The sequence below is a fragment of the Schistocerca piceifrons genome, chromosome 4 (genome assembly GCF_021461385.2).
Source record: "Schistocerca piceifrons isolate TAMUIC-IGC-003096 chromosome 4, iqSchPice1.1, whole genome shotgun sequence".
NCBI classification, from domain to species: Eukaryota; Metazoa; Arthropoda; class Insecta; order Orthoptera; family Acrididae; genus Schistocerca; species Schistocerca piceifrons.
The window spans coordinates 75,833,816-75,858,553 of NC_060141.1; the positions used below are offsets into that span (position 1 = coordinate 75,833,816).

Genomic DNA, 24,738 nt, shown 5'->3' on the forward strand with positions numbered 1-24,738 from the left:
ATTGATTCAAATGAGAGCCAAAGTAAGTATTAAATGTGCTTGCAAGTGTGCTATTAACTGTTCATGACTACATTTGCAAATGAGGGATCTGATCTGTGACAAAGAAATAGTAATTTTGATTGACAATTTTTATCTTTGATTCCAAAATTTTCTACAATAGATTGTAGTGATGCATATCACTCCATGGGAGTGAGGCATATCCTTACATGTCATTAGTGATGAGTGATACTTACACCAAGGCAGCTTATATAGTAAAAAATAATATGTCTAATATTAAAGTGCAGTATTTTGTACTGATTTTATTTTTATTGTGCATGTGGTGAGCTATACTGAGGGATGATACACATCTTCAGCATGGAACAGCAACTGTGCCAAGTTTGTGAGAGAAAATACATGGGCTGGATACAAAGTAGTGGTAACACTGCTGTAACATCAAACCATCTGTGTTGACACAGTGAAGGCCTGTGAGACGAGTCTGTACAGTGAGAAGGGACCGTACTTTGTCAATTACTGTCACAGTAATAGTGCAACTGCCCAAAGATAGCGCAGCATTCTTAGCTCAAAATTGAAGTGGCATGAGGTCAGAGTATGCAAGAATGTTTCCAGCGACTGCGTGAAGCATGTGGTGAAGTAGAGTTGCCATACAGCACAATTTCACAATGGGTTAAAGCATTCAGAGTATGCAGAGATGCTGTGACTGATCACCCCCGTACAGGGCGACCCCATGTGGAGGACACTACAGTTCAACTCCTTGCCTCCTTGTTGGATGCTCTGTGTGAGTTACTAGCAGAAGTCAGAGTATGCCACAAAACTGTGCTCCACTTTCTGCATAACATTCAGGGATACCACAAAATTGCAGCATGGTGGATACCTCTTGAAATGTCTGAGGTGCAACAACAGCACTGCTGTGCTATCACACAAGATTTGTTGAGCTGGTACCAAAGGAAAGGTAATGACTTTTTTTTATCCATTGTCACTACTGAAAAAAGCTGGGTGCACTCATATGAACCAAACTTGAAATGCCAATCCAATGAATGGAGATGTCCCACTTCTCCTCTAGACAGAAAGAGCATGCTACATCAAGTACCATGAAGGTGATGTTCATTGTGACGTACAATACTGATGGGGTAATACTTCATCTTGCTGCACCATCAAGAATGATGGTATACGCTGGCTACTACTGCACATTCCTGCAACATCACCTTCATCCAGTGTCAGGCAAAAGCGACAACATTTCATGGTACAGCAATCCATCCCTTTACATGGCAATGCACAATGCCAAACCGCTACTGCTGGCCAGGACCTCTTGCACCACTGCCAATGGGAGAGTCTGGAACATCCACTGCACTCACCCAATATGAGCTCCTGCAATTACAATCTCTTTACCAAAGTAAAAGCACCACTGCGAGGGATCCAGTACAACAATGGAGATGATGTTATCCATACCATAAGGCAGATGATACGGGACCTCAACACAAATAGGTATGCAGATGGTTTAAGACACCTTCTGGACATTTGCAAAAGGTCATAAATAACGGGGGTTATTATACTGAAGATGTGTAATTATAAGTACAGTTCTCATTACTATTTATCCAGCTGTTGTACATACTGGACATGGTTACTCCTTAAGATCTGAGAAAGCAAAGTGCTGAAGCTGTCGATTCGTTAAAAAGGGACCTGTTGATTCATCTGTGGAATGAAATGGACTACCATTTCAGTGTCTCTCAAGCAATGCATGGTGTTCATGTTGAGTGTATGCTATAGTGTCTGCACAAACAAAATGCTCTGAACCTTGACAAACTGTCTGTTGGCTTCTGTCTCAGGTTCTTCAGCCGATATTTGTTTGATGAGTTTTCTGACATTTTGCCAGCATAAATGGCATTGTCAAAGCTGGAGTTGAGCTTGCAGGTGCAGAGTATATGTACCTGGTGTGCCAATGTCCAAGGGGCTCTCTGTAGTGATTTACAGTTTGGTTCTCCTTTTGCTACCTGCAATAGTCGTTCGCTGAATCATGGGAATCCAGGATTCATTCACCTTGAGGCTTTCTGCTTTCTTTTTGAAGGTATTCTCATGTTTGTGAATTTTTATAGCCTCCCTGAACAATCAGTTGCGATAGCTCTTCTCTACTGTGAGAATTTCCATGTTGGTGAATTTTACTATGTGGTCGACGTCGCACAGCATGTGCTCTGCCACAACCGATTTCTCACCTGCCCCAACCTGCAATGTCGCTTATGTTATGTGATCCTGATGTTGATTGATCATCCAATCATTCCAACATAAACTTTTCCACATGTGCATGGTATGCAGTATATTCTTGACTTTGCCTATGGATCCCTTTTCTCTTTTGCTGATCTGAGACACACTTTGACCTTCTTTGTCGGTTTATAAATAGTCTTTACGCCATGTTTGTTCAATATATGGGCGATTCTGTCTGTCAATCTGGGAGTGTATGGCAGAAAGCCCATATCCAACATTTCTTTTCCCTATGTGTCACTTCGCTGAGTGTTTGACTCTGTTACACTTCTTATATAACTGGTGGCATACCCATTACTCCTCAGAACACTTTCCAGGTGTTGCATATCTTGTCTGAGGTACAAAGGTTTTCATATTCTTCTTGCTCGCATTATGAGCATATTAGTCATGGCTTGGGTGGTGGTTTGACAGTTTGTGCAGGTATTGGCCCATGTGTGTCAGTTTTCGATACATGCTGTGTCCCAGATTTTCACCATTCCTTGGGACCAGTACATCTAGAAATTGCAGCTGCTTGTCCTTCTCTATTTCTATGGTTAATCTTATGTTTGAATCAAGACCATCCAAGTGTCTTAGGAAGTCACCGAGCTGTTCCTCACCAAGGCCCCACACAACAAAGGTATCATTGATGTATGTGTACCATACATTAGGTTCACAAGTTACCAAGTCCAGTGCGTGTGCTTCAAAATGTTCCATGGAGAAGTTGGCCACCACTAGACTAAGAGGACTACCCATGGCAATGCCTTCCAGCTGTTTGTAGAAGTTGCCATTCCATGTGAAATAACTCCTGGTGAGACATGCATGAAAGAGCAAGACATCTCCAAGCTCTTTCTGAAACAGAAGCCAAAAGCAGTTTGTCAAGAAGTGGCCACAAAAACTTTAACAGTTTTGTACTTTGAACCTTCCTCTATCCAGTCACATGTGCAATGTTTCTGTCTTTCATAGTCTGTCTGTAATAAACAACTGAAATCTATTCTTTCTTTTTGAATCAGCATGTATTTTGGATTTAAAATTGTTATTACAACTTTGGTGATGAAGTTCAGAAGATCTATTAGTGGAAGTACATGGTCAAGCTATTGTTATACAAAACCAACATTACAATACATACAGTATAATGTAAGTGGGTAGATAAGAAATCTACTCACCAAGTGGTGGCAGGAGAACACACACAGATAAAAATTAAGGAAAGCTCCAAGCTTTTGGAGCTACGGCTTCTTCTCCTAGGCAGAAGGGTTGAAGGGGAATGAAGAAAAAGGACTCGCTAGGTTTAGGAAATGGGGAGAGTTTGAAAAAGTTATCCAGAATCCTGGATCAGAGGAGACTTGCCCCATTTCCAAAACCTCACCAGTCTTTTTTCTTGCTTCCCCTTTAACTCTTCTGCCAGAAGAAGGAGCCACTGGCTCCAAAAGCTTCCAAATTTTCTTAATCTTTATATGTGTGTGTTCTTCTGCTGCCACCTGGTGAGTACATTTTTGTGTATCCAGTCACATTATATTTTCAAACACCGGTTATTTTTCTAATATATAAGATATGATACAGAATGTGTTTATATCTTACATTTTTTCCACTCTTCTCCTCTGATCTGCCTCGCTGATATTGATCAGCTCCAAAAGATATTTCAATAGCGCCTCTCTCTTGCTTACATGAAATGAATCATCTGGGAAGTCCTGCTGTACCTGCGCAGGGAGAAGAACACATTTCTATCTTAGGTTTTCTTGGTGTCATTAGTTAATATTGTGCTTCTGGGTGTTCAGCCAACTGTTATTTCCATGCTATGCACAATATTTGGACAACTGATCCAGTTGTCTTCTTCAGGTGCTGTGAGTTATGCTATCATATGCGCTTTAGTCAGACTGATTGGAATCCAGGCAGCAATTATACACAATAGCGCAACTTGTAGTATCTGAAGAAATGTGAGACAGTCTTCAGAATATTGTGGATAAAACAAAAACAACAACTTGCCTGAACACTCAGAAGAACACCATTAACACACTTCCATACAGTAATAGTTGCTTTGTTTTCATTTTGGCAACATATTAATTTAATTATTTTTAAATCTCCCTGTATCATGAAATGAATACACCACACTGGTTACAACTAGAAAGAAGGATAGACCAACTGGTGGAATAAGGAATGGAAATAAACAATTGGAGAAGATGGAAAGTGTCAAATACTTGGAACTGTAATAGGGGAAAATGGAAGAAATGAGAAAGAGATAAGTGAATGTGGCAGAAAAGCAGAAGCATTCCTGCAAAATGTTAGGAGCCTTGTTTGGAATAATGATGCCCTACAAAAAAATAAAGAAGTGATATCGCTTTCGTTTGGTAAGTCACATCATCTTTGTTTTTATATATATATATATATATATATATGGGACGTATGGATGGATATGTGTGTGTGTGCGAGTGTATACCCGTCCTTTTTTCCCCCTAAGGTAAGTCTTTCCGCTCCCGGGATTGGAATGACTCCGTAACCTCTCCCTTAAAACCCACTTCCTTTCGTCTTTCCCTCTCCTTTCCTCTTTCCTGATGAGGCAACAGTTTGTTGCGAAAGCTTGAATTCTATCGACCTGCCAGCGCTTTCGTATGGTAAGTCACATCATCTTTGTTTTTAAATATATTTTTCCCGCGTGGAATGTTTCCCTCTCTCTCTCTCTCTCTCTCTCTCTCTCTCTCTCTCTCTCTATATATATATATATATATATATATATATATATATATATATATATATATATATGGTTATAATAGAGGGAAACGTTCCACGTAGGAAAAATATATCTAAAAACAAAGATGATGTGACTTACCAAATGAAAGTGCTGGCAGGTTGACAGACACACAAACAAACACAAACATACACACAAAATTCAACAAACTGTTGCCTCATCAGGAAAGAGGGAAGGAGAGGGAAAGACGAAAGGATGTGGGTTTTAAGGGAGAGGGTAAGGAGTCATTCCAATCCCGGGAGCGGAAAGACTTACCTTAGGGGGAAAAAAGGACGGGTATACACTCGCACACACACACATATGCACCCACACATATACAGACACAAGCAGACATATTTAAAGAAAGAGAGTTTGGGCAGAAATGTCAGTCGAGGCAGAAGTGCAGAGGCAAAGATGTTGTTGAATGACAGGTGAGGTATGAGTGGCGGTAACTTGGAATTAGCGGAGTTTGAGGCCTGGTGGATAACGGGAAGAGAGGATATATTGAAGAGCAAGTTCCCATCTCCGGAGTTCGGATAGGTTGGTGTTAGTGGGAAGTATCCAGATAACCCGGACAGTGTAACACTGTGCCAAGATGTGCTGGCCATGCACCAAGGCATGTTTAGCCACAGGGTGATCCTCATTACCAACAAACACTGTCTGCCTGTGTCCATTCATGCGAATGGACAGTTTGTTGCTGGTCATTCCCACATAGAATGCGTCACAGTGTAGGCAGGTCAGTTGGTAGATCACGTGGGTGCTTTCACACGTGGCTCTGCCTTTGATCGTGTACACCTTCCGGGCTACAGGACTGGAGTAGGTGGTGGTGGGAGGGTGCATGGGACAGGTTTTACACCGGGGGCGGTTACAAGGGTAGGAGCCAGAGGGTAGGGAAGGTGGTTTGGGGATTTCATAGGGATGAACTAAGAGGTTACAAAGGTTAGGTGGACGGCGGAAAGACACTCTTGGTGGAGTGGGGAGGATTTCATGAAGGATGGATCTCATTTCAGGGCAGGATTTGAGGAAGTCGTATCCCTGCTGGAGAGCCACATTCAGAATCTGATCCAGTCCCGGAAAGTATCCTGTCACAAGTGGGGCACTTATGTGGTTCTTCTGTGGGAGGTTCTGGGTTTGAGACAATGAGGAAGTGGCTCTGGTTATTTGCTTCTGTACCAGGTCGGGAGAGTAGTTGCGGGATGCGAAAGCTGTTGTCAGGTTGTTGGTGTAATGGTTCAGGGATTCCGGACTGGAGCAGATTTGTTTGCCACGAAGAACTAGGCTGTAGGGAAGGGACCGTTTGATGTGGAATGGGTGGCAGCTGTCGTAATGGAGGTACTGTTGCTTGTTGGTGGGTTTGATGTGGACGGACGTGTGAAGCTGGCCATTGGACAGGTGGAGGTCAACATCAAGGAAAGTGGCATGGGATTTGGAGTAGGACCAGGTGAATCTGATGGAACCAAAGGAGTTGAGGTTGGAGAGGAAATTCTGGAGTTCTTCTTCACTGTGAGTCCAGATCAAGAAGATGTCATCAATAGATCTGTACCAAACTTTGGGTTGGCAGGCCTGGGTAACCAAGAAGGCTTCCTCTAAGCGACCCATGAATGGGTACGAAGGGGCCATCCTGGCACCCATGGCTGTTCCCTTTAATTGTTGGTATGTCTGGCCTTCAAAAGTGAAGAAGTTGTGGGTCAGGATGAAGCTGGCTAAGGTAATGAGGAAAGAGGTTTTAGGTAGGGTGGCAGGTGATCGGCGTGAAAGGAAGTGCTCCATCGCAGCGAGGCCCTGGACGTGGCATCAATGGTTACAAGGATGGTTTCTGGGGGTAACGGATTGGGTAAGTATTCCAGGCGTTCGAGAAAGTGGTTGGTGTCTTTGATGAAGGATGGGAGACTGCACATAATGGGTTGAAGGTGTTGATCTACGTAGGCAGAGATACGTTCTGTGGGGGCTTGGTAACCAGCTACAATGGGGCGGCCGGGATGATTGGGTTTGTGAATTTTAGGAAAAAGGTAGAAGGTAGGGGTGCGGGGTGTCGGTGGGGTCAGGAGGTTGATCGAGTCAGATGAAAGGTTTTGTAGGGGGCCTAAGGTTCTGAGGATTCCTTGAAGCTCCGCCTGGACATCAGGAATGGGATTACCTTGGCAAACTTTGTATGTGGTGTTGTCTGAAAGCTGAGGCAGTCCCTCAGCCACATACTCCCGACGATCAAGTACCACGGTCGGGGAACCCTTGTCCGCCGGAAGAATGACGATGGAAGGGTAGCCTTCAGATCACGGGTAGCCTGGGCTTCAGCAGTGTCGATGTTGGGAGTAGGATTAAGGTTTTTTTAAGAAGGATTGAAAGGCAAGGCTGGAAGTCAGAAATTCCTGGAAGGTTTGAAGAGGGTGATTTTGAGGAAGAGGAGGTGGGTCCCGCTGTGACGGAGGATGGAACTGTTCCAGGCAGGGTTCAATTTGGATAGTGTCTTGGGGAGTTGGATCATTAGGGGTAGGATTAGGATAATTGACACTATCCAAATTGAACCCTGGCTGGAACAGTTCCGTCCTCCGTCACAGCGGGACCCACCTCCTCTTCCTCAAAATCACCCTCTTCAAACCTTCCAGGAATTTCTGACTTCCAGCCTTGCCTTTCAATCCTTCTTAAAAAAACCTTAATCCTACTCCCAACAACACCACTGCTGAAGCCCAGGCTATCCATGATCTGAAGGCTGACCGGTCCATCGTCATTCTTCCGGCGGACAAGGGTTCCACGACCGTGGTACTTGATCATCGGGAGTATGTGGCTGAGGGACTGTGTCAGCTTTCAGACAACACCACATACAAAGTTTGCCAAGGTAATCCCATTCCTGATGTCCAGGCGGAGCTTCAAGAAATCCTCAGAACCTTAGGCTCCCTTCAAAACCTTTCACCTGACTCCATCAACCTCCTGACCCCACCGACACCCCGCACCCCTACCTTCTACCTTCTTCCTAAAATTCACAAACCCAATCATCCCGGCCGCCCCATTGTAGCTGGTTACCAAGCCCCCACAGAACGTACCTCTGCCTACGTAGATCAACACCTTCAACACATTACGTGCAGTCTCCCATCCTTCATCAAAGACACCAACCACTTTCTCGAATGCCTGGAATCCTTACCCAATCCGTTACCCCCAGAAACCATCCTTGTAACCATTGATGCCACTTCCTTATACACAAATATCCCGCACGTCCAGGGCCTCGCTGCGATGGAGCACTTCCTTTCACGCCGATCACCTGCCACCCTACCTAAAACCTCTTTCCTCATTACCTTAGCCAGCTTCATCCTGACCCACAACTTCTTCACTTTGGAAGGCCAGACATACCAGCAATTAAAGGGAACAGCCATGGGTACCAGGATGGCCCCTTCGTACGCCAACCTATTCATGGGTCGCTTAGAGGAAGCCTTCTTGGTTACCCAGGCCTGCCAACCCAAAGTTTGGTACAGATTTATTGATGACATCTTCATGATCTGGACTCACAGTGAAGAAGAACTCCAGAATTTCCTCTCCAACCTCAACTCCTTTGGTTCCATCAGATTCACCTGGTCCTACTCCAAATCCCATGCCACTTTCCTTGATGTTGACCTCCACCTGTCCAATGGCCAGCTTCACACGTCCGTCCACATCAAACCCACCAACAAGCAACAGTACCTCCATTACGACAGCTGCCACCCATTCCACATCAAATGGTCCCTTCCCTACAGCCTAGGTCTTCGTGGCAAACGAATCTGCTCCAGTCCGGAATCCCTGAAGCATTACACCAACAACCTGACAACAGCTTTCGCATCCCGCAACTACCCTCCCGACCCGGTACAGAAGCAAATAACCAGAGCCACTTCCTCATCCTCTCAAACCCAGAACCTCCCACAGAAGAACCACAAAAGTGCCCCACCTGTGACATGATACTTTCCGGGACTGGATCAGATTCTGAATGTGGCTCTCCAGCAGGGATACGACTTCCTCAAATCCTGCCCTGAAATGAGATCCATCCTTCATGAAATCCTCCCCACTCCACCAAGAGTGTCTTTCCGCCGTCCACCTAACCTTTGTAACCTCTTAGTTCATCCCTATGAAATCCCCAAACCACCTTCCCTACCCTCTGGCTCCTACCCTTGTAACCGCCCCCGGTGTAAAACCTGTCCCATGCACCCTCCCACCACCACCTACTCCAGTCCTGTAGCCCGGAAGGTGTACACGATCAAAGGCAGAGCCACGTGTGAAAGCACCCACGTGATCTACCAACTGACCTGCCTACACTGTGACGCATTCTATGTGGGAATGACCAGCAACAAACTGTCCATTCGCATGAATGGACACAGGCAGACAGTGTTTGTTGGTAATGAGGATCACCCTGTGGCTAAACATGCCTTGGTGCACGGCCAGCACTTCTTGGCACAGTGTTACACCATCCGGGTTATCTGGATACTTCCCACTAACACCAACCTATCCGAACTCCGGAGATGGGAACTTGCTCTTCAATATATCCTCTCTTCCCGTTATCCACCAGGCCTCAATCTCCGCTAATTTCAAGTTGCCGCCACTCATACCTCACCTGTCATTCAACAACATCTTTGCCTCTGCACTTCTGCCTCGACTGACATCTCTGCCCAAACTCTTTGTCTTTAAATATGTCTGCTTGTGTCTGTATATGTGTGGATGGATATGTGTGTGTGTGCGAGTGTATACGCGTCCTTTTTTCCCCCTAAGGTAAGTCTTTCCGCTCCCGGGATTGGAATGACTCCTTACCCTCTCCCTTAAAACCCACATCCTTTCGTCTTTCCCTCTCCTTCCCTCTTTCCTGATGAGGCAACAGTTTGTTGCGAAAGCTTGAATTTTGTGTGTATGTTTGTGTTTGTTTGTGTGTCTGTCGACCTGCCAGCACTTTCATTTGGTGAATCACATCATCTTTGTTTTTAGATATATTTTTCCTACGTGGAATGTTTCCCTCTATTATAACCATATATATATATATATATATATATATATATATATATATATATATATATATATATAGAGAGAGAGAGAGAGAGAGAGAGAGAGAGAGAGAGAGGGAAACATTCCACGCGGGAAAAATATATTTAAAAACAAAGATGATGTGACTTACCATACGATAGCGCTGGCAGGTCGATAGAAACACAAACAGACACATACATACACACAAAATTCAAGCTTTCGCAACAAACTGTTGCCTCATCAGGAAAGAGGGAAGGAGAGGGAAAGACGAAAGGAAGTGGGTTTTAAGGGAGAGGGTAAGGAGTCATTCCAATCCCGGGAGCGGAAAGACTTACCTTAGGGGGAAAAAAGGACGGGTATACACTCGCACACACACACACACACACACATATCCATCCACACATATACAGACACAAGCAGACATATTTAAAGACATGTCTGCTTGTGTCTGTATATGTGTGGATGGATATGTGTGTGTGTGTGTGTGTGTGTGCGAGTGTATACCCGTCCTTTTTTCCCCCTAAGGTAAGTCTTTCTGCTCCCGGGATTGGAATGACTCCTTACCCTCTCCCTTAAAACCCAATTCCTTTTTAGGTGATGAAGATTAGATTAGAGATTAGATTAGATTAGATTAATACAAGTTCCATGGATCATGAATACGATGTTTCGTAATGATGTGGAACGAGTCGAATTTTCTAATACATGACATAATTATGTTAATTTAACAACATACTTAAGTTAATATAACAACTTTATTTTTTTTGTGTTTTTTGTTTTTCTTTATTTTTTATTTTTATTTTTTTTTATTTTTTAAATATTTTTTTTCTTTTTTTTCTTAATTTATATCTAAATATTCCTCTATGGAGTAGAAGGAGTTGTCATTCAGAAATTCTTTTAATTTCTTCTTAAATACTTGTTGGTTATCTGTCAGACTTTTGATACTATTTGGTAAGTGACCAAAGACTTTAGTGCCAGTATAATTCACCCCTTTCTGTTCCAAAGTTAGATTTAATCTTGAATAGTGAAGATCATCCTTTCTCCTAGTGTTGTAGTTATGCACACTGCTATTACTTTTGAATTGGGTTTGGTTGTTAATAACAAATTTCATAAGAGAGTATATATACCGAGAAGCTACTGTGAATATCCCTAGATCCTTAAATAAATGTCTGCAGGATGATCTTGGGTGGACTCCAGCTATTATTCTGATTACACGCTTTTGTGCAATAAATACTTTATTTCTCAGTGATGAATTCCCCCAAAATATGATGCCATATGAAAGCAATGAGTGAAAATAGGCGTAGTAAGCTAATTTACTAAGATGATTATCACCAAAATTTGCAATGACCCTTATTGCATAAGTAGCTGAACTCAAACGTTTCAGCAGATCATCAATGTGTTTCTTCCAATTTAATCTCTCATCAATGGACACACCTAAAAATTTGGAATATTCTACCTTAGCTATATGCTTCTGATTAAGGTCTATATTTATTAATGGCGTCATACCATTCCCTGTACGGAACTGTATGTACTGTGTCTTATAAAAATTCAGTGAGAGTCCATTTCCAAGGAACCACTTAGTAATTTTATGAAAGACAGTATTGACAATTTCATCAGTTAATTCTTGTTTGTCAGGTGTGATTACTATACTTGTATCATCAGCAAAGAGAACTAACTTTGCCTCTTCATGAATAAAGAATGACAAGTCATTAATATATAATAAGAACAACAAAGGACCCAAGACTGACCCTTGTGGAACCCCATTCTTGATAGTTCCCCAGTTTGAGGAATGTGCTGATCTTTGCATGTTACGAGAACTACTTATTTCAACTTTCTGCACTCTTCCAGTTAGGTACGAATTAAACCGTTTGTGCACTGTCCCACTCATGCCACAATACTTGAGCTTGTCTAGCAGAATTTCATGATTTACACAATCAAAAGAAAACAGATGTAGCCGATTACAGGCATGTGAAATGAAGTCCCTCAGAAGTATGACAGGAGTAAGAAGGAGAGATGCAGTGAGGAATGACAGGGTAGGGAAATAGAGAAGGAGGAACCCTTGCACAACAGGACAGAAAATCAAGGATAAGATAGGCACTTGTGGAATGCAATGGGAGTGCTTCTGTTCAAGAAGCATTGTGGCAAGTTAGGAAGGCTTTCACTGTTTGATGGAGCTGCTCAACCATGATGTCATGTGCCAGATGGTAGCTGGTAGTTCTGTGTAGCTGCACGCCACACAGCGGCTGACTTGTGTGAACAGTATACAGTCAAACTGGTGGCTGCAATCTATTGTGATATGACTAGGGCAGCTGAAGGGTGCCACCAGGTGTCGATGAGGGCTGTTGGGACTGTCTCTGCAGTGATGTCTGCTGTGGGTGTTGCGTCTGGCCTGCGTGTGAGGCAGTCTGTCATCGTCAGCAGATAATGCTTGTCTTGGGACAGAGAGAGCAGGCACACAATTTCGACATGGATGTGTGCAAAATGGCATGTCACATTGGTATGGCACTGACAGATGTATGGATGTGTCTCCTGACTTTATCACGCTGGCATGCAATGCAGATGTGTGCCCATTGATGGCAGACTTTCCATAGTCCTGGCCAGGTAAAACACATGAACAAGGGCAACCCAATGGTGTTGATGCCGGAATATGACAGTCTGTGGACATGGTCAAAAGCATTGCGCTGGAATTTATCTGGGAGAAATGATCAGCGTGTGCCTGTTGACAGTCACACCAAATTTTGTGGGCAGAGCTAGGAATGGGACCTAACTCATGTTGTAGGCCACTAGAAGTGTCATTTCGGAGGCTGTCCAGTTGTCTGTCATTCTCCTGTTCTTAGGTGACGTCCTCGAAGTTCACATGCAGAGAGGTAATGGCACAAGCACGGGACAAACATTTGGCGATGATGCAGTCAATTCCAGAAATATATGTATGTATGTGGAGAACTGTGATACATACTCCAACTGTCAGAATTGGCACAGCATACACTTGGTGTTATTGTTCCAAAATGCATGAGCTAGAGGCTTGTGACTGGTGAAAATCATGAAGGCTGAAGTATTTTTCTGCCAGCTGCTGTGGCCAAGCGGTTCTAGGTGCTTCAGTCTGGAACCCCGCGACCACTATGGTTGCAGGTTCAAATCCTACCTTCGAGGTAGGTAGCTACACTCAGGGGTTCCAGAACTATGGCGGCATTGGGCAGATGGCATTGATAAAAATTTATCATGCCAATATAGCAGCAAAAGTCTGTGCATCTGTAGGTGCAGCATGGTTAAGAGCACCTGTACCTTGTCCGTTAGTGATGTGAATCCTCTAGGGGTGATTAAATACCCCAGAAACTCAATTTCCGTGACACCTAATACACTTTTTAATGGGTTAAAGATGATGCTCACCTTGCTCAGGCACCAAAAGGTGGTCGTTAGGTGGTGGTGGTGGAGTTCGGGTAGCGTTAAATAGGCTAGGATGTTGTTGAGGTATGCAAAACACCACAGTAAGCCTTGTAAGACGCCATCGAGGAAATGCTGCAAGGTCTGGGCAGCATTCCAAAGACTGAACATCATGTACAAGCTTTCAAAAAGCCTGAAGGGCATAATAATTGCTGTTTTTTGAATGTCTTATGGCACCACAGGAATCTACATGAATGCCTCTGTGCAGTCAGTTTTGCTAAATATAACTGAGCCTACCATGGTGTGGCTAAAATCCTGCAGGTGTGGCACTGGATATCGGTCTGGCACTGCTCGTGTATTTAAGGCACAATATACTTTGCATGGGTGCCATGAATTAGTATCTTTCTGTGGTACTAAGTGCAAGGCAGAGGACCATGGGCTGCCGTTGCTACAGCAAGTCACTTGGGCGCAAGTCAACGTGAATGGCACAAGGTAGTTGGAATGGGTGAAGTCATGATGTGGTGGACCGTCAAACATTTGGTGTCTTCAGTGCACGAGGCGGGTGAGTAAGCTCCAGAGATTTGTCCAGTATGTCTCCATATTGTCCAGAGGACTTAACATGTTTAAATCTGAAGAAGCTAGCCAGCCTTTGCTGTCCTGCTAGTTTCAAATATGTTTTTGAATCAATTATCTGGGTATTTTTGATGTTGGCTAATAACTTGAAACCCCCACCCAGGATCGGTTCATTGATGTCAGCCACAATGAACATCCATGTGAATGAGTGGTGCAGTCCAAGGTCCCAATTTCAGTGATAGGTGCCATACTTTTTTATTGTTGAATTGTTTGCTGCTGTAAGAGACAGCATCTTGGCCTTCCGGTGGTTTCTTAGCATAGGTGGGGAGGGGGGGGAACAAACAGATCAAAACACACATCAACAAGGTACTTCACACTGCCAGCCCGCTTGTTATGTTATGAAGAAATGTCTGGATACTGCACTTCAGCCAGGTGCACCTATGCCCGGTTGCAGCTGGCATTTGGGTGTGATCAGGGATACAGAGACTTTGTCACTTCATTGTCGACACGTGAATGATACAAGCAAAAGCTGCTCAACTACTGTTCTGATGTCATTGACATCCCACCAGAATGGCTGTCACTGCACTGCCTGTTGCACAAGCCGGATCAGCAGTAGTGGGATCTGTTGCCACTACGGCACCAACCAATCAAACTACATGCTGAGTGCTGCCGCCTGTGCAGCAAGTCCTGAACTATGTGGTGCAGGACAGCTTCCATGCCAGTAGCTGTGGGAGATATGTGTCGCTGTAGAGTAAAATTTGCCAGTGCAGCCACAGCTGCCTTGGCAGCAGTATTGGGCACCATTGCCAAAGCATCACACACCCGATCAGCCAAGTCTGCGATGATGTCCAGCTTCATTTTTGTTTGGATGGCAGTAACTGCTGCACTTGGGATGGAAGGCAGTGCATCCAGATAGCATGCAACAGCAAGTTGTAATAGGGCATATTATTTTTTTTTCTCTCGTTCTTTTAAAATAACAAGTTATTTTGTACCAGTGATAATGTTGGGATACAAGCAAAACAAGTAGAGATATGCTCTTCAGTTGATTAATTTCTGTATCTTCACCTATTTGTCTCTATAACTGGTAGCGGGCAGACATATGCCGAGTTCTGCCATTTTAATATTGTTCAAAAATGTGTATTCTAGCCATACATTAAAGAAGTGCTACAAAAGTTATTAGGGAGATGAAGTTTATACATGGATATTTATATATGTAACCCCATCTGTTCATCATTTAGCACATGCCGAATCCTGCATTGAGAGGATCAAAGCAGACAAGAGGAATTTGCATGAGCAGAGGAGGAGTGATCTAGTAACAGCATCGTAATAAACAGCTCTATGCACAATGGCGATAATGAGAAATACATAAATTTAAGTGATGGATGTTGATCTAAAATGTATTGAATATTGAAGGTTTATTGATATTAGTGCCAGTTAAAATTCACTCAGGATATTTGCACCTTCCAATTTTTTCAATTATTTTTTCCATTTTTTAAAAATTACTCAAGCAGTAATTATCAATCAGTTTTCATTATATATTATATTTTATGACCCCCCCCCCCCCTTTCTGCTTCTATTCAAAGTCTGGGACCTTGTCGGACTGTGTGAGGTTCTGCAGGTGTCGCAGGAACTGAGATGGCCTCCTGTCACCATGCTCCTCTTGGCACATCAACTGATGCATCTCCTGTTCCTCTGACAATGAAATTCTCCAGATTAACTCCTCTTTTAGTTGCTTATATGAAGACTGGTTTGAGGGGGCGGTGACTTTGTCCAACATTTCGGCCACACAGTCTGGGTCTAGCTGGCTCACAATGTGTCCGAATTTGGCAAGGTCGCAGGCAATGTTCTTGCTCAGGAAAACCACCTCCACTTGGCTGAACCACATAATTGGGACATGGGACCAAAAGGACAGCAGATTATCCAATACCCATCCTGTGCTTGCCGCCACTCCAGTAACACTGGGAGGTTTCAGTGTGGCTGAGATTCGTTCATGGAAGTTTCACTGGGTTGGTTCCAGGTGGGGAGAGACCGTGCATGCGGAGAATGCCTGTAGCTCACTATCCAGCCACTAGCTGCACACTAGCAGCTCATCTATTATCTTTTGTCCACCATCTGTTGTCTTTTGCAGTTCTTCCAAAGTCGTCATCTTGCTTTAACGCCTATTTCTTTATGGTTTTTTCACAAACAAATCACTCTTCGCACATGAGGATATAAGTGTTAGATCACTCATCATTCTGCATCAACCACACCAATGAAAGTTCATAATCACATATTTAGCTTATTAATCACATTGGGGTCACCAGTGAAGTGGAAACATGTGTGTATTGCTGCTTACTTGTCAGTCGTGCAGTGAGTCAACTTCACTGTTGCACTCATGCATTTTGTTCAGGATGTAAGCTATGGTGACAGTGTTGTATCAGGAACTGATAAATACAATATTGCCGAAAATGTATTTATTCTGCACAAATGGGTAAATGGAGAAGTAATGAAAAAGAAATCAGGTCACAATGTCTATCAAACCAGCGATCGTGATAATCGTGTTTGCACAGTTCCACTCGAACACTGATCCTGGTGGGTGTACACTCCAAGGTGATGAGTGTGTTGTCCGATCACATGAGTGTGGGAGAACAATGGACGTGTGTCCAGAATGAACAAACTTTCCTCGCAATCGCAGGGTGCCGTGTATTTCACAGACGCAAAAAAGCGAAAATTGAAATGAATGGAGAGTGCCAAACAAACTTCCCTACCCATCAGTGGGGAACTCATGTTAAGCTTGACCCACGTGGTCTGCGCATTGGAGTACTGATGCTTGAAAAATGCATCTGCACTGTATGGTGGCTCAGTTCAAACTGTCATTGCTGACCCATGGCCGTGTGCACCACACATTTGCTAGACTTTTGCCTGTCAGTAGGTATGTGCACCAATGGACATCTCACGTAGCTATCTTAGGCCAGCCATGAGTGACTTGTGGTCATTTCATGCAGTTTTGCAGCACAGCTGCCAAAATATGATACTACAGTTTTTCACTTTGTGAAGTGCACAATTTTACATTTCTAAACATTTAAAGCAAGTTGCCAGTCTTTGCACTATTTTGAAATTTTTCATGATATAAGGTTACTATTAATATTGTCCATAAGATTATTTTTTGAAATTTTTGAAATTTTTTCATGATATAAGGTTACTATTAATATTGTCCATAAGATTATTAATATACAACTAGGAACAGCAAGGGTCCCAACACGCTTTCCTGGGGCACACCCAAAGTTACTTCTACAGTTGACGATGACTCTCCCATCCAACATAACATGCTGCGTTCTCCCTACCAGAAAATTTTCAATCCACTCACTAATTTCACTTGATACCCTATATGATCATACTTTTGGTTATAAGCATTGATGTGGCACTGAGTCACATGCTGTTTGGAAATCAAGAAATACTGCATCTACCTGACTGTCTCGTTCCAAAGCTTTCAGTATGTCATGTGAGAAAAGTGTGAGTTGGGTTTCATATGATCAGTATTTTCAGAATCTATGCTGGTTAACACAGAGGAGGTCATTTTGTTTGAGATATCTCATTATGTCTGAGCTTAGAATGTGTTCTAAGATTCTACAACAATCGATGTCAAGGATATTGGATGGTAATTTTGTGGATCACTTCTAATATCATTCTTCCAATTACTGGGCACGGTTTGTTGGATCTACAATAGATTACAGTCAGAAGAGGGGCTAAAGCCACTAATTCAGTGTAGAATCTGATAGGAATTATGTTGGGCCCTGGAGTTTTCTTCAATTTTAATGATTTCAGCTGTTTCTCAATACTACTGACACTAACACTTATTTCATTCATCCTTTCAGTGGTACAAAAACTGAATTGGGGTGATTCTGCTGAGTTTCTCTTAGCAAAGGTACCTTTGAAAATGGAGTTCAGCATGAGCCACAGCTGAAATTGATCAACTCAAACAAATACTTGGGTGTAAAAATTTGTAGCGATATGAAATGCATCAATCATGTAGCTTCCATTGTAAATAAAACATGCAACAGACTATAGTTCACTCGTAGAATACTAGGGAAATGTAATCAGTCTACAAAAGAGACTGTTTGCAAAACACCTATGTGATGCATTATAGAAGCCTGCTGAAATGTGTGGGACCTGTACTAAATAGGAATCGCAAGGGATATTTAACATACATAAAGAAGAGTAGCAGGAATGGTCACAGGTTTGTTTGACCCATGGGAGAGCATCATGGAGATGCTGGAAAAACTGAACTGGCAAATACACAAAGATAGATACAAACCATCCCATAAAGCTCACTTAGTAAGTTTCTAGAAACAACTTTAAGGGATGAACCTAGAAATATACTATATCTCCCCACATATAATTCCTGTAGGGATATTGAAGACAAGATTGGACTGATTACAGGTCACACAGAGGTGTTTAAGCAATCATTCTTTCCATGCTTCATACATAAATGGAATGGGGAAGACCTAAAGCTGGTACAATGGGTAATATGCCCAACATGCACTTCACAGTGATTTGCAGAGTATGGTTGTAGATGGAGGTAGATAACTTCACCATCTGCAATAATTCTGAGGTTACTACTGTCTGCAAGGTTATGAACATACAATATGACCATAAAGGATACCAACACTCTTCCAGATATTCTTGAAGTTACTTCTAAATCTGTCGATAACTCCCCATTGATGATAACATGCTGTGACCTCCCTACCATGCAATACTCACTCCAATCATTGAGTCTCAATTGGTACCCCATTGGACTATACTTTCAGAATAAATATTTGTGTGATGCTGGGTCAAAACCTTCACAAAACTCAAAAATTACTACATCTGTCTGTACCCATGACTTTCTGGATGGTGTGAGACAAAAGTGCAATCTGGGTTTTACATGACCAATGTTTTAGGAATCCATCCTGACTGGCATTGAGGAAATGATTCTGTTCACAATATCCTATTACATTTGAGTTCAAAATATGTTCTAAGTGCAAGGCTCTACAACAAATGGACGTAAAAGATACTGGATGTCAGTTTTATGTATCATTCCTGCTACCCTTTCTTTAAATTGATGTGACCTGTGATTTTCTCCAACTACTGGGCTCATCTTTTTGGTTGGTTGACTGATTCATGGGAGAGGACCAAACAGCGACGTCATCGGCCCCACAGGATTAGGGAAGGATGGGGAACAAAGTTCGCCAGGCCCTTTCAAAGAAACTATCCTGGCATTTGCCTGAGGCAATTTGGGGAAAGCACAGAAAATCTAAATCAGGATGGCCAGACACAGCTTTGAACTGTCATCCTCCCGAATGCAAGTCAAGTGTGCTAACCACTGCGCCGTCTCGCTCGGTGCACATATTTTTGTTTGATGGATTTCCAGCACATTACACTTCAAGGAGGGGCCACCTCAGCCACAAATTCTGAATAGGATATCTGTTCTATGTTAATGTTTTCATTGTTTTCTATAATGCCATTACAATGCAGTGTACCACATAAAGGTGACCATATTGTGTACAGCTCATCTGTACTCATCTTGTGAATTTTTTCTGGTATGAACAATGCCAGCAATCTTTGATGAACTTGTGAACCATATATTGTCACATCCTGTGGTGCATGCAGTGTTACATAGTGGTTAGCGTCACTATCTAGTGTGGTGCTGGTCACCAGTTCACACCTGACCACCAGCAACCATTTGTTATTACATATTTATCGTTTCTGGAAGACTCTTGAAATTGTTTCATGGATTAATAAACTAATAAATCAATCTTATGTTTGTAATGTTTATATATTTTAGAATATTAAATGTTAGTAAAAACAGCTACATTGTCTGTCCACGAGGTCAGTCTTTTCTGGCTGTACATTGGTGTCAATAATGAATGTACTTTCAGTGCTAAGTATTGTATTTCACTGATGACCTTGCCTTAGGATATGGACTTCATTGTGGTTTAGACATGACACTGTTTTATGGAGGAACCAGGTAGTTCAAAACATCTACATCACAGTGGCTCCAATCAGGCAATGTAAAAGTCATTGCCTACACAGACAGGAAAAGAAAACAGGCAGTATGTAATTTCTAAGATAATCCAGTTAGGAGACAGATGGAGTCCTGAATAGCAGTAAATCAGCTGCATGCCAGGCATCCAACAGTGTTTTCCAGGGATGCTGGTCACGAGCCTATGAAATTGGTGAATGGATTCTACTGAGAAGCCACATACAACAATGGGATGACATGGTATGTGTGGCAAACATGTACTTTTAAACTGATGGCACAACCAAACAATGGTTTGAGAAAATCTACATTTACATCTACATACATGACCATGCATTCAATGCTTTCAGGTTCACAATCACTGATGTGGTAAATTTAATATCCAAACAAGTGCCTTTTCAAGACATGCATTCAATGTGCAATGAATGTACAGACATTTTGCCAGATCTCAGCAAGCCAAACAATGTCACATTGCTCATTACATTGCAGCCTTTGGTGCACCCTCAATTCTGCAGAGCACATCCAGTGCATGAGCCAATTAAGGAAGAGTTAGATTGCCTTGCAGAGATCGATGTAATCGAACCCATTTTTTCCAGCAGAGAACAACACCCTAGGTAATCATATAACAGCTGAGAGACAAATTTCACCTCTGCAGCAATTTTAAGGTGACAGTCAAGCCTCATCAGAAATCGAATCTTACACCATTCTGTGGCCAGATAAACTACTGGTACAATTAGGTGAAAAATATTTTTCTAAGACAGATTTGATCAATGAATACCAACAACTTCCATTAGATGAACAGTCCTAACAGAGGTTAATTGTGAATATATACCATGTACTTTTTAAATACAAAAAATTAATTTTTGGAGTAGCAAGTGCTCCTGCTTTGTTCCAGAAATTTTTTGGAGAAGTTAACATGAAACACCTCTTTATGCTCAACTACCTTGATGACATCTACATCTACATATATATTACACAAGCCACTGTATGATGCATGGCACAGGCACCTTGTCCCTTGTCCCACTACTTATCATTCCCTCTCCTGTCCACTCACCAATAGAGTGAGGGGAAAACAGCTGTTATATGCCCCCACATGAGACCTACTTTCTCATATCTTATCTTCATGGCCCTTACGCACAATGCATGTTGGTGGCAGCAGAATCATTTGGCAGTCAGCTTCAAATGTCAGTTCTCTAAATTTTCTCAATAGTGTTTCTCAAAAGAACATTGCCTTCCCTCCAGGGATTCCCACCTGAGTTCATGAAGCATCTCTGTATCACTTACACGTGGGTCCCAAACACTCAAGTAGTACTCAAAAATAGATCATACCAGTATTCTACATGTGATCACCTTTACAGCTGAACCACTCTTTCCTAAAATTCTCCCAATAAACCAAAGTCGACCATTTGCCTTCCCTACCACAGTTCTCACATGCTTGTTACATCTCATATTGCTCTGCAACATTAGACCCAGATATTTAAATGATTTGACTGTGTCAAGCAGGACACTAGTAATACTGTATCTGAACATTACAGATTTGATCTTCCTTCTCACCCGGGTTAACTTACATTTTTCCACATTTAGGGCTAGCTGCCACTCATCACACCAACTGGAAATTTTGTCTAAGTTTCTTGGATTTTCTCACAGTCACTTTGTTTCGACATCTTACTGTACACCATGGCATCATCAGCAAACAACCGCAGATTGTTGCCCACTCCGTCCGCTACATCATTTATGCATACAGAGAACAACAGTGGGGTACTCCCAATGATACCCTTGTCTCTGATGAACACTCACTGTCGAGGACAACATGCTGGGTTCTATTATTTTATAAGAAGCCTTCGAGCCACTCACTTACCCCATATGTTTGTACCTTCATTAACAGCCTGCAATGGGGCACTGCATCAAATGCTGTCCGGCAGTGTAGAAATATGGAATCTGCCTGTTGCCTTTCATCCATAGTATGCAATATATCATATGAGGAAAGGGCAACAAAGGTATTTCACATGACTGTCTTTTTGTAACCCCACAATGACTCCATAGACATCCCAGTCTATTATAATGATCCCAGTGTATACTTGGTAGGTTAAAGTCGCCTCCAATTAGTATTGCATGATATGGGTATTTATACGCTATTGACCTTAGACACTCTTTGAATGACTCTACAACTGACACAGCAGAATTGGGTGGCTGGTAAAAAATCCAACAATTAACTTGATTTCACCTACACCTGTTGTACGCAACCAGATAACTTCTCTGTCACACTCAACTTCAGCCTCAATATAGACAATATTTTTATCAACTGCAATGAATACGTCCACCTCCTATGGGCTCTAATCTGTCTTTCTGATATATGCTAAATATCTCACAGCATTCCACTTTGGGTCTCAGTCAGCTCTTGGTCCCAAAAATAATTTGAGTGCGAGAACTTCCCTGGAGGGCAGTAAATTAATGAACTTTTTTATGAATACTTCGACAGTTAACTGATAGAATTATGACAGTCAAAGTGTCTTTACTCTGAATTCCATTTGACTTCTCTGCATAGCGACTGGCAAGTGTTCATCAGAGCAACTCATACTACTGTCTAGCCTAAAAACCCTCATGTGCACTTCGCAAATACTCTGCTACCCAAGTAGCTGCTTCCTTTGGTTAGTGTACCCCTGACTTATCAAGGGGAGTCCTACAAATTCCCACACAATAACACAGTTCTAGAAATATGCAGCCAAGACCATCACAGAGTCAATGAAGCCTTTGGTTGATGATGTTTGGACAACAGTAAATACCACCACAAACACTTGGTAAATCTCCTCACGTTATTCCATAATTATAAGACAAAGGTTTGAAATGTAATCTGGAGAGTGTAAATTTTTTCAGCCATCCACTGAATGCCCCAGACATAAAATTTTGCAAACTGGTATCAAACGACTGCCTTGTCCTAGAAAGTAAGTGAACTGGTATCATTTTTGGGTAAAGTGACGTACTATAATGAATTGATTTCCAATGTTTCTAAACTAGATTACCCACCACACCAGTTTAAAAAAAAAGGCATGTCATTCAGGTGGACAAAAGAATGTGAAATGGCATTCTAAAGATTAAAAAAGCATGCTTGCACTCAGCTCCATGCCTTGCTACATTTCATGCTGACACAAACCTCATAATAGTGGCCGATGCTTCAAACTACAGCTTGGATGCAGTATTAGTTCACCAATTTGCTGACGGTACTGAACTACCTATTGCTTATGCTTCTACAACACTGACAGCAGCACAGAAGAACAATCCACAAACAGAGAAAGAGGTATTAGCTATCTTCTACTTCTTAAAATTTCATGTCTTCCTTTCCAGAATAAAATTTCATTTGATAATTGATCAAAAGCCACTGATATTTCTGTTCAGCCCATCAGTTCCCATCCCATACAAAACAGCACACAGGTTTCAATGATGGGCATTATTCCTCAGCAGATATAACTACACTCCTGGAAATTGAAATAAGAACACCGTGAATTCATTGTCCCAGGAAGGGGAAACTTTATTGACACATTCCTGGGGTCAGATACATCACATGATCACACTGACAGAACCACAGGGACATAGACACAGGCAACAGAGCATGCACAATGTCGGCACTAGTACAGTGTATATCCACCTTTCGCAGCAATGCAGGCTGCTATTCTCCCATGGAGACGATCGTAGAGATGCTGGATGTAGTCCTGTGGAACGGCTTGCCATGCCATTTCCACCTGGCGCCTCAGTTGGACCAGCGTTCGTGCTGGACGTGCAGACCGCGTGAGACGACGCTTCATCCAGTCCCAAACATGCTCAATGGGGGACAGATCCGGAGATCTTGCTGGCCAGGGTAGTTGACTTACACCTTCTAGAGCACGTTGGGTGGCACGGGATACATGCGGACGTGCATTGTCCTGTTGGAACAGCAAGTTCCCTTGCCGGTCTAGGAATGGTAGAACGATGGGTTCGATGACGGTTTGGATGTACCGTGCACTATTCAGTGTCCCCTCGACGATCACCAGTGGTGTACGGCCAGTGTAGGAGATCGCTCCCCACACCATGATGCCGGGTGTTGGCCCTGTGTGCCTCGGTCGTATGCAGTCCTGATTGTGGCGCTCACCTGCATGGCGCCAAACACGCATACGACCATCATTGGCACCAAGGCAGAAGCGACTCTCATCGCTGAAGACGACACGTCTCCATTCGTCCCTCCATTCACGCCTGTCGCGACACCACTGGAGGCGGGCTGCACGATGTTGGGGCGTGAGCGGAAGACGGCCTAACGGTGTGCGGGACCGTAGCCCAGCTTCATGGAGACGGTTGCGAATGGTCCTCGCCGATACCCCAGGAGCAACAGTGTCCCTAATTTGCTGGGAAGTGGCGGTGCGGTCCCCTACGGCACTGTGTAGGATCCTACGGTCTTGGCGTGCATCCGTGCGTCGCTGCGGTCCGGTCCCAGGTCAACGGGCACGTGCACCTTCCGCCGACCACTGGCGACAACATCGATGTACTGTGGAGACCTCACGCCCCACGTGTTGAGCAATTCGGCGGTACGTCCACCCGGCCTCCCGCATGCCCACTATACGCCCTTGCTCAAAGTCCGTCAACTGCACATACGGTTCACGTCCACGCTGTCGCGGCATGCTACCAGAGTAAAAGACTGCGATGGAGCTCCGTATGCCACGGCAAACTGGCTGACACTGACAGCGGCGGTGCACAAATGCTGCGCAGCTAGAGCCATTCAACGGCCAACACCGCGGTTCCTGGTGTGTCCGCTGTGCCGTGTGTGTGATCATTGCTTGTACAGCCCTCTCGCAGTGTCCGGAGCAAGTATGGTGGGTCTGACACACCGGTGTCAATGTGT

At 43.2% G+C, this 24,738-nt stretch overlaps 1 protein-coding gene across 1 annotated transcript in view; it reads right to left on the reverse strand.

Moving 5' to 3' along the window:
• Nucleotides 1-3,803: 3,803 nt before the first annotated feature.
• Nucleotides 3,804-24,738, reverse strand: part of LOC124795609 (cilia- and flagella-associated protein 157-like) — a 133,443-nt gene continuing 112,508 nt past the window's right edge. The window contains exon 8 of the mRNA XM_047259680.1: nt 3,804-3,926. Coding sequence (XP_047115636.1) covers nt 3,804-3,926 — 123 coding nt within the window. The remainder of the gene's footprint in view (nt 3,927-24,738) is intronic.